Source organism: Dipodomys merriami, unplaced genomic scaffold, assembly GCF_024711535.1.
Source record: "Dipodomys merriami isolate MVZ:Mamm:240054 unplaced genomic scaffold, mDipMer1.0.p SCAF_10, whole genome shotgun sequence".
Classification (NCBI taxonomy): domain Eukaryota; kingdom Metazoa; phylum Chordata; class Mammalia; order Rodentia; family Heteromyidae; genus Dipodomys; species Dipodomys merriami.
This window is the reverse complement of record NW_027202271.1, coordinates 31312292-31323494: the sequence shown is the minus strand read 5'-3', so window position 1 is coordinate 31323494 and position 11203 is coordinate 31312292. Positions and strand designations below refer to the sequence as shown.

The window sequence follows — 11203 nt, the reverse complement described above, 5'->3', positions numbered from 1 at the left end:
GGCGGAAGAGCCCCGGTGGTGGATGAGCCAGGGGGCGCTAGGAGAGAGAAGTGCCTGGCCACAGTCCGGCGAGGAAGAATCGGGGTGCGGGGAAGTTGGGGGGCCAGAGCCGGCTGGGCGCCTTGAGAACGGTGAGGCCGCACCCATCCAGTCCGTTAGGGAGGGCGGCAGCCCCGCTGGAAGGCAGTTGTCGGGAGGCTCCGGGGACCGAGGACGAAGGTGGTGTCGGAAGCGCAGTTCCGCCGATGGCGACCGCGGAGACTTCGGCCCCGGCCTCCAGCAGCCTCTCCCCGAAGGAAGAAGGGGAGCTTGAAGATGGGGAGATCAGCGACGACGACAATAACAGCCAGATACGGAGCCGGAGCAGCAGCAGCAGCAGCGGCGGCGGTGGCGGTGGCGGCGGCGGCGGCGGGCTCTTGCCCTACCCGCGGCGCAGGCCGCCTCACCCGGCTCGGGGCGGTGGATCGGGCGGAGGCGGCGGTTCCTCCTCGTCATCGTCCTCTTCTCAGCAGCCGCTGAGAAATTTCTCCCGCTCGCGGCACGCGTCGGAGCGGGGCCACCTCAGGGGACACAGCAGCTACCGACCCAAAGAACCGTTCCGATCCCATCCGCCCTCGGCGCGGATGCCTCCCAGCGCTCTCTCCGAGAGCAGCCCCCGGCCGTCCTTCTGGGAGCGGAGCCACCTCGCCCTGGACCGTTTCCGCTTTCGAGGCAGGCCTTACCGGGGTGGGAGTCGCTGGAGTCGGGGACGAGGAGTGGGTGAGCGAGGTGGCAAGCCGGGGGGCAGACCTCCTCTGGGAGGAGGACCGGGAGCCGGCTTCAGCTGCAGTCAGAGCTGGCGAGAGCCCTCTCCGCCTCGGAAGAGCTGTATCCTTAACGTGGCGGTCTGCCCTGGGTGTGTCACTAAAGTTCCCCCTCGGCGTCGGTGCCGGGTCCGCCAGTTTAACTTTCGGAACCGATCCTTTGTTCCTGGGTCCGTAGACTTGAAGGAAGTTGTGCTTTGATAAGTTGCAAGCGTCCCGCTCTAGCCGTGTTTCTTAGGCTGTTTTATTAGATAGGTTTCTTTTCTTTTCTTTTTTTTTTTTTAAACGTCAGTGTGCCGTGCATCGTTGTAAACTCCTGGAATCAGCGTCAAATCAGATTTGTAAGTGTACCTTATGAGAACCAACTTTCACTAGCATTTGGGTTTTTTTTTTTTTTTTTTTTTTTTTGCTACTACTGGAACTTTTGTGTTTTATAGGAAGTTGACTTAGGTTATTAGCGGAAGGACAAAAGTAGTTAAGAGTTGGGTGTACGGGTGCTGTGACTTACAATCACACTTTGACGTTTGAAATCTTAGTTTCATTCTGCGAAGTCCCACTGTTGTGATTCTGCTTGGGTTTTGTGTTTTAACCCATTTCTGACTATTGCTGCCTTTCACAGGAGAGGGGTGAGAGGCAGGAGTAAAAGAACTAGTTCTTTATCAATTTTATTCAGAGCTTTTAACAGTATATATCGTTTTGTAGAACAATCCCCTTTTTCCTATGTTCACTTTTGGCATTTTATATAACATTGTTATTTTGGAAAATACTGGGGATTGAACTCGCACGTGAGCTTCATTCTTGGTAGGCAATTTGCTCTACCCCTTGAGCCATATTTCCAGTCAATTTATAACTCTTAGTCCCTATTAAATGTGTATCAGAAAAAGATAAACTTACCCACACTTGTATGAATGTGCTAGAATGGGAGAATCTATTCATTATGTAAACTTTGTGTATACATTATAGAAACATTGAGAAGGAAAGTAGCCAAATAGTGGATTTTTGTGCTCTCTCTAACTGCAGTTACCCTTAGCATTATTGAGTTACTCAGGATTTACACAAGAAATTAATAATCTAAAGATTTCCTGTTTTGTGGTGAGTTTATAGAACCAATTTAAAATAGTTGCAGTTTCCACAGTGCAATGATTTATTTTCCTTTTGGTGATGGTTCTGGGACTTGAACTGAGGTCCTCAGTGCTGTCCCTGAACTTTTTTGCCCAAGGCTTAGTGCTCTACTACTTGAGCCAGAGCTCTACTTCTCAGCTTTTATGGGGGTGGTTAAATGGAGATAAGAATCTCATAGATTTTTCTTGGGTCAGCTGGCTTTGAACCATGATCCTCAGATCTCAGTCTCCTGAATGAGGAGGACTACAGGCATCGGCCACTAGTGCCCAGCTTTTTTTCTTTTTATAGACAGTGTCATGTTAGTCCTTGGACTTGGCTATGTAGTCCAGGGCTGGCCTTAGATGCTCTTGCCCCAAGCCTCCCAGCATGTGCCACACCTGTCTTAATTTTTTTTTTAATACTACAAAAGTTAAGTATAATGATACTTACTTGGAAGGTAATGAAAATTACTTTTATGGAATAATTAGGCTCAGGATTATCTCTTTGAGATGTTATGATGTCAAAGGGGCAAAATATTTAGATAAGAAACAGCAGCTTTTATTTAATGCTGGTGTCAAGATAATTGGATCTGCAACAGATGGGTTAGGAGAGAGCATTTTAGCATTTTTCAGATTAAAATCATAAGTATGTAACCTTTTAAAAGACATCAATTAGCTGGGCTGCGGTGGATCAACTCCTTAAGTAGCTATGTTTTCTATCTTAAACATGAGCTGTAATCCCAGCTATTTTAGAGGGAGAGATTGGGAGGATCATGGTTCTAGGCCAGCTGGGACAAAAAACTGGGAGACCTGGTCTGAGTCTACAAGATGACTGATGGCAAGAGTTTGTTTCTTGTAATTCCAGCTATTGGGGAAATACAAATCCAGGGAGCACTCCCCCTGCCCAGTTAAACAGTATTCAAAAATAAAGCAGAAAGGGCAGGGGACTGACACAATTGGCATTTGCTGAGTTCAAACATCAGTACTGCCAAAAAAAAAAAAGTATATTTTCAAAAAGGTTAGAAAAACACCTGGCCAGGATATGGGTTTTAATCCATGGATGTTTTTAATCTATTCTGAATTAAAAAACAGGCTATTTTAAACATTTAAGTAGGTGTTTTTTTAAGGATCCAGAGACGATAGTTTTAATTTGTGTTGAGGAAAAATGGAAAAAAAATACAGATTGGTAAAGTTCAAATTCAGGTAAAAAGAACTTTGGGAGCTTAAAACTTTCTTGTTTTATATTAGAAAAGGGGGAGATGGCCGGGCACCAGTGGCTCACGCCTGTAATCCTAGCTACTCAGGAGGCTGAGATCTGAGGATTAAGGTTCAAAGCCAGCCGGAGCAGCAAAGTCTGTGAAACTCTTCTCTCCAATAAGTCACCAGAGAACCGGAAGTGGCGCTGTGGCTCAAGCGGTAGAGTGCTAACCTTGAGCTGAAGAGCTCAGGGATAACACCCAGGCCCAGAGTTCAAGCCCCATGAACGACTCCACACCCCCCCCCCCCCAAAGAAAAAAAGAAAAGGGGGAGATGATTGGGCTTGTCAGCCTCCTGCAGTTGTCTTCTGCTTACTCATACAGAACCACATATTTATTTTTAGGTTTATGTATTTTTCTTATTAAACAGGTACATAGTGTTGCAAAAAATATAGGGAAACATTCTGTGTACCTGCATGACTTTTGTTTCTGTAACAATCATGATAACAATCTTTACATCCCTTTGCTATGAATATCATGCTCAGTCTGATTCATATTTCCATTGTGATTAAAATGACTTTTTTGTGAAATATTGGGGTTTTGAACTCAAGGACTTAACACTTGGTAGCAAGTGATCTACCAGTGAGCCATACCCCCATCTCTTTGTGCTAGTTATTTTGAGGTAGAGTCTGGTTTCCTGCCTAGTTGCCTACAAGTCTCATCAATAGGTGTAATGATAGGCATCTACCACCACATCGTGATTCTTCCACTGAGATGGAGTCTTGCAGACTTTTTGTCTTTGTAGCCTGGAATTAGTTCTCCTGGTCTTGTTCTTCCATATAGCTAAGATAATAGATGTATCCAGCTATTGAGAAAGGGTCTTGTAAACTTTTCTGCCTAGACTTGGCTTGCACCATAATTGTCCCTTTCTCAGCCTCCCCAGTAACTAGAATTACAGGGTGTGGCCAGTGGTACCCAGCTGGCTTATTTTCTTTGGTTTTGTTTTACATTACTAGGGATTGAACTCAGGGCCTCTTGTTGGCTAGGGAAACTAACATTTAATATGCCCTGTAGTTCTTTTGCTTTTAGTTTGTCTTTCAGATGGGGTCTGAAGCTATGTTTGCCTGGACTGGCCTTAAACTTTGATCCTTCCTATCTCTGCCTCTGGAATAGCAGGGTTTAAAGGTGTGTAAACTAAGCACCTTTTTAATTTTACAAATACTTTATATAAAAAAAGAATGAGGGTGATTCTATGACATTTAAATGATGTAGTCTGGGTGCAGTTTTCTTTTTTTATCATTAGAACTTCTTTTTTTCTGTAACAATTAGAGTGTGTTACAACTGTAAAGAAATAGAATGATCAGATTCTATTGCAGCTCTTCATTCAGTTTTAGTTTTTCTTAATGAGAGTCCCTTTTGTCAGACTATCTTAGTGCAAATCTTCCTTGAATGACTTCAGTTGTATTAAATTTTCAACTCAGATGAGAGCTAACATAATTAGGCCAGGCATGCACGTGAGTGCGTGCTCTCTCTCTCTCTCTCTCTCTCTCTCTCTCTCTCTCTCTCTCTCTCTCTCTTTCTCTCTTTCTCTCATCAGTAAAAAGACATTCCATTTTCAGCTGCAGCTGAAAAGGGTGAGTAGCAGATCTTCAAAAAAATTTAGTTAAGTTTTAAAGTCTGCTGTTTAAAAGTAGTGTTTACTATAATATTATTATTGTTATTTTGGTATACTGGGGGTTGAACCCAGGACTCCACAATTGAGCTGCACTTTCCACCCTTTAAAAATTTTTTTGACTTTGATAAGTTGCTAAAGGTGTTCCTGAATTTAAGATCCCCTAGCCTCAATTGGTCCAGTTGTTGGGATTACAGGTATATGCCACTATGCTTGGTTCACACTTTTTTTTTTCTTTTTTTCAATTTCACTTACAAGTTACATCCTTTTTTGTTGTAGGGGAGAGGGCTGGGGTTTGCCCTCAAGGGTTCCAGGTCGCTACCATTTGTTGATCTTTAGTTATCTTTATGTAGGATCTCTTTGTTTTTACCCAACTTTGGTCTTCCTACCTACTGGGCCCAAGGCATGCTCTATACCTAGTTACTTTTTTTTTTTTTTGTCCCTGTTGGCCTCTAACCTGGATTTTCGATATCTCCGCTTCCTGAATAAGTATTATTTATTACAAGCATCAGCAACCAGCCAAGTCATAAATTGTAGCTTAATAGGCTTAAAATTAGATCTGACAAATGGTATTAGTTTGATCCTAATTCTACCTAGAGAAAAGAATAGCTAACTCATTTCTCCTGTGAAGTTAGTTGAAGTTAGAACTGAATTGCATTTGCTTATTTTTCTGTTCTTCAGTCATTTTTTGTTAGTGCATTGTATTCCCTTTATTTACTTTTGCTGCATTTGTTCCTTTAGATAAGCCCATTGAAAAGCTAGATGTAAATTACATAATCAATGCATTTATGTACAAAGAATATGTAAGAATGAGTAAGGAAGAATTTAGTGATTCTGGCTTCTCTTATGTATATGTAGTGAATTGGGGTCAAGTTGAAGAACAGAAACCTGGATACAAAGCTGTAAAAATTGTAATGAGTAGGGAGAGGTTTAAGAATGAAAAGGTAAGTCCAGGTCAAATCATAGAGGAATCTGTTGTGATGGTTGTGAACTCTTAATGAGAGCTTAAATGAGGAGAGTGATCTGGTCAGGTATATATTCTATAAAGATTCTGGGCCTTTTGGTATTGCTTACCAGGGTTTGAACTCAGGGCCTGGGTGCTGTCCCTCTCAAGGCTTATCAGGCTATAGAGTTAAAGAAAAAGGAAGAAGACTTTAAAGTTTAGAAACCTGGGTTTAAGTGGGAGCTCAGAAGTCAGTTTACATTCCCATAGGACGGAGAGATTTGGTAGAAAGATGAAGGTTTATTGAATGCCATTGAATAAACTCAGTAGTTTCTGTGTTAATGAGACTAGACATACTCCTTTTGGTAAGAGAATATGTTAGAAAGGTGTATTGAAAAGCTGTTATTCTTTTTAAAATATAATCAAAGATTTTCTAGGACAGTTTTTCTGTAAAACTGTTAAAAGTTTATTTCTTAGTTAGTACTTTTGTTATTGTTGTTTTTCAATTGGTCATCAGGAGTTTTAAAATCTTTGCTGGTTTCTTGGCCAGTGTAAAATAGTCAGTTTTTATATTGAAACTACACAAGGTCCTTTTGTTAATGCCTATGATAGAAAAATAAGGTATAATAGTTCTCATAGAAGGTTGGGGACTTAGCTCAAATGTTAGAGTATCTGCTTAACAAGTGTGGGGCCCTGAGTTCAAACTCTGGTTTACCACCAAAAAAAAGAAAAGAAAAGAAAAAAAGGTTTCTTTTATGTATGGGTTATTTCAAACTTTAAATTAGGAAGTAAAATTTAAGTTTCAAAAGTTTCAATATTAATTGACTCATATTAGTTGTATGGATGTTGAATATTTGTATATTTGATGAATTTAGAGCTTATGTATTAGGTTTTTAAGAAAATGTCATTCGTGAATTAATCTAATCAGTGTTTACTTTTCTCTCTGTTTATATACATGTATCTGTATATATATTTATATATTTGAGACATAAAAGTCATTAAAAAGAATAACTATTTCTTCTTGGTTATATACAGTGTAAATTTACCCACATCTGAACTAAATCTCAGTTTCTCGTCTTCAGAAAAAGCATCTTTACTACCCAGCTTACCACGGGCATTTCTGATGGACCTTTAGAAGGAAGGATGCTGTAACCTAAGAGGTGGACTACTGTGGAATGTATTGGTAATTACACTAATGATTTTGTAAGTGGACTATTTATGTGGTACATAATGAAAGTGGGCATTAGCAGCACATTCCATACTAAATAGAATTTGGTAATTTAAAAATACCAGTTCATCTTGAAAATATAAAGGGAGAATATTCATCTATAACTTACAGTGTTTTGTTAAATTTAACAATGGAAAAATTTTGGACACTGGTTTCCTTAATATGCTGTTCAGCCAAAAGTTTTGGAAGATCTCCGTCAAGAAAACAGAGTTATTCATCAAAAAGTGAAAACTGTGGGGAAGAAACTTTTGAAGATTTACTTTTAAAGTATAAGCAAATACAGTTGGAACTAGAATGCATCAATAAGGATGAAAAACTAGCTTTGAGTAGCAAAGAAGAAACTGTGCAGGAAGATCCTAAAACATTGAACTCTGAGGACCAATCAAGCACCGATAATGTCAGTATTACAAAAGACTCAAGTAAAGAAGTAGCTCCAGAGGAGAAAACACAGATCAAAACTTTTCAGGCATTTGAATTAAAACCACTCAGGCAAAAATTGACTTTACCAGGGGATAAGAACCGGTTGAAAAAAGTTAAAGATGGAGCAAAACAGCTTTCCTTGAAATCTGACACTACTGAACCTGGTCAAGGTATTGAAACTAAATATTTCAGTTAGTAATTTGATTTCTTTCTCTGAAGGAGTTTTGAAAGTGTACTTCACTTAAATGATTCTATCTGTAGGGTCTGGGAAGGTGGCTCAGTGGTAGAGCGCTTGCCTTGCATGCATGAGGCCCTGGGTTCAATTACTCAGCACCACATAAGCAAAAAGAAAAAAGCCGGAAGTGGCTCTGTGGCTCAAGTGGTAGAGCACTAGCCTTGAGTTGAAGAGCTGAGGGACAGTGCCCAGGCCAAGAGTTCAGGCCCCACGACTGGACCCAAAAAAAAAAGATTCTGTCTGTAAATTCTGTTTAATACTTTCATTATATGTATATTATTTAATAATATAAGTTGTTTTTATTGCTAATCAAGTTTGTCTGATATACCCAAGGTCTTACTATGTAGCCAAGACCAGCCTTGGATTTGACATGTATCTCAGACTGGTATTAAATTTATGATCATCCTGCTCAGCCTTCTAAAAGCAATTGCTAGGATTATGTCTGGCTTCTCTCTGTCCCTTTTTTTTGGCTTGGACATGTAGATTTGTAATACAGTATTAAACATAAGAGTTAATAATGGGCTGGGAAGGTGGTTCAGTGGTAGAGTGCTTAGCTTTGTATGCATGAGGCCCTGGGTTTGATTCCTCAGCACTACATAAGCACAAAAAGCCAGAAATGTTGTGGTTCAAGTGGTAGAGCGCTAGCCTTGAGCTGAGGGACAGCGCCTAGGCCCAGAGCTCAGTCCCAACCGACCAACAATTAAAAAAAAAAAAAAGAGTTAATAATGGGCCTCTTTGTTTCATAACTTAAAAGGAAATTTACCATTAAACATGTTTAGGGTGTTTTTTTTTTTTTTTGTAAATTATTGTTTTATTGGGCCAAAGAAGTTTTTTTCTATCTATTCCTAATTTGAGATTTTCAGTATAAGGTGATACTGAAGCTTTTCTCCATTTTTTCTTTTTGCCAGTCCTAGGACTTGAACTTGGCCTGGACACTGTCCCTGAGCTTCTTTTGCTCAAGGCTAGTGCTCTACCACTTGAGGTACAGCGCCATTTCTAGCTTTTTCTGTTTATGTGGTACTGAGGAATCAAACACATGCATGCTAGGCAAGTACTCTTACCTAAACTAAGCCATATTTCCAGCCCCTCCACATTTTTTTCTTCATAATTGAGAGGAATATTTGCATTTTCTAATAGTGTAATTATGTTAATTTTACAGTGTTTCCTTTTTTATACTATTGATACTTTGTTTCTTTTCCTTTCCAGTCACATTCTTGCCCATAGATTTCTTCCCTCCTTCCCTTCCCACCCCCCATTTTAAAGTTTGGAATCAGGCTGTCTAATCTCACTGTTCTTGTAGGAATACTAACATGACTTTTTTTGTCCCTGAAAATAGGAGAGTCAATGCTTTAGCTTTGCTCTTCTATTAGCACTTTCTTGGATTGCTTTTTCATATATATCAATAATCATGCATCAATATATCTATGTATGTATGTATATATATATATTATATTATTGTCAGTTGTGGGGCTTGAATTCGGGACCTGGGTGCTGTCCCTGAGTCTTTGGCTTAAGGCTAGCACTTTACCACTTTGAGAGCTTCACTTCCTGTTTCCTGGTGGTTAATTGGAAATGAGTCTTACAGACTTTCCTGCCTCAGCTGGCTTTGAACAGCTATCTTGAAATCTCAGCTAGCTACTCAGGATTACAGGCATGAGCCACCAGCAAGCACCCAGCTTAAATCTTGAGAATTTTTGTAATGTATAAATACTCAGTGGAAAACTCTTTTAACAATAATTTCAGAGTTTAAACCTCAAGGAAATGTGGTTGACTTCCACAAGTTCAAACTCCAGTACTGAGAAAAAAAGAATTCTAGGTTAATTAATTATATTCTTAAAATAAGTGAATATATTTTCATTGTAATTTTGAGAAGTCAGGTACCAGTTATACTGGTTTTTAATTCGAAGGTAATCTACTTTCACTAGTTGTTCTCTAGTTCCTTTAAAGATCCTGTAGCCATATTGATATTCCATTGTTTATTACATGCTGACTACAGATGTTTTTATTTATCCAGCTTGTGATCTGCTTATTGAATTTGAATTTCATCTTTCTTTAGTTCTGAAAATTTTTGTCATTTTATATCTTAAAATGGTGCCTTAATATCCATTTTGTGGAAGTCTGTATAGATGTATGTTATATGAAGTCATCTTCTTTTATACTTCATGCCTCTGTTTCTCTCAAGTTTCTGTCTGTGTATTTGCCACATTCTGGGAAATGTTTCTTTGTATCCTTCATTTTATTGCCTTTTTTTTTTTTTGAGCTGTAGCTGAACTGCCTTATACCTACCTATTGAGTTTTAAATTTCAATTACATAATTTCAATTATTATTTTAGCATTCCATTTTTGTTTTTTTCTTGTATCAGTTTGGTCATTCAGTTTTCTTCTCCGTGTGTGTGTGTGTGTGTGTGTGTGTGTGTGTGTGTGTGTGTGTGTGTGTGTGTGTGTGTGTGTGTGTGTGTGTGTGTGTGTGTCTGTCTGTCTGTCTGTCTGTCTGTCTCAGTCATGGGGCTTTTCTCTGTGTGTGTGTGTGTGTGTGTCTGTGTGTGTCTTGTATCAGTTTGGTCATTCAGTTTTCTTCGTGTGTGTGTGTGTGTGTGTGTGTGTGTGTGTGTGTCTGTGTCTGTGTCTGTGTCTGTGTCTGTGTCTGTGTCTGTGTGTCTCAGTCATGGGGCTTGAACTTTGGGCCTTGGCACTGTCCCTGAGATCTTCAGCTTACGGTGAGTGCTTTTACCACTTGAGCCACAGCACCACTTCTGGTTTTTTGGTGGTTCATTGTAGATAAGAGTCTCACGGAGTTTCCTGCCTGGGCTGACTTTGAACTCTGATCCTCAGATCTCAGCCTCCTGAGTAGCTAGGATTACATGAGCCACCAATGCCTAGCTTCTTCTCCCCCCCCCCTTTTTTTTTTGGTCTGTCATAGGGCTTGAACTCTGGGTCTAGGTGCTGTCCCTAAGCTCTTCAGCTCAAGGCGAGCTCTCTACCACTTGAGCCATAACACCACTTCCAGTTTTCTGGTGGTTTATTGGAGATAAGAGTCTCATGGACTTTCCTGCTCGTGCTGGCTTTGAACCGTGATCCTCAGATCTCAGCCTCCTGTGTAGGTAGGATTACAGGCCTGAGTCACTGGCACCCAGCTCTTCTCCCTTTTTATGATTACAAATTTATCTTTTTTTTTTTTTTAAACAAATTAACCATAGATTTGTTTTGCTCTGTTTTCTTTTTTCTTTTTTTGTGCCTGCTGATTTCCAGTGCCTGGGGACGTGGCTCATTATATTTGTTTACTGTTTCTCATTTTTAGCACTTTTGCTGAATATTTACAGTGTTTTGTTTGGCTGTGTTTTGTTAACGTGAGGTGCTCAGTTTCCTTTTTTATTGGTCAGAAGTTTTTGATACCTGAGGAAGACAGAGGCTTCTCCTGGGAGAATTTGTCTTTGTTCTTCCCATGAACATGAGTAGACTGCCATGGGATTAAAGTTTTCAAGGCCACCGGTATTGTGTAAATTTGATTGCAAACCTGGGTGATGACTATTTTTTATCATATATTATTGGAGAGTTGATCTTCTCTTCTATAGTTAGAAGTTCAAGCTTCTGATCAAAAAACTTCCT

At 40.0% G+C, this 11203-nt stretch overlaps 1 protein-coding gene across 1 annotated transcript in view; it reads left to right on the top strand.

Annotated features, from left to right (window-relative positions):
- The first annotated feature begins 24 nt into the window (after window positions 1-24).
- The window catches only part of Zfc3h1 (zinc finger C3H1-type containing), a 59566-nt gene continuing 48387 nt past the window's right edge, over window positions 25-11203 (top strand). The window contains exons 1-2 of the mRNA XM_069988677.1: window positions 25-867; window positions 7116-7532. Of these exons, the coding sequence (XP_069844778.1) occupies window positions 246-867; window positions 7116-7532 (1039 nt within the window). The 5' untranslated portion in view covers window positions 25-245. The remainder of the gene's footprint in view (window positions 868-7115; window positions 7533-11203) is intronic.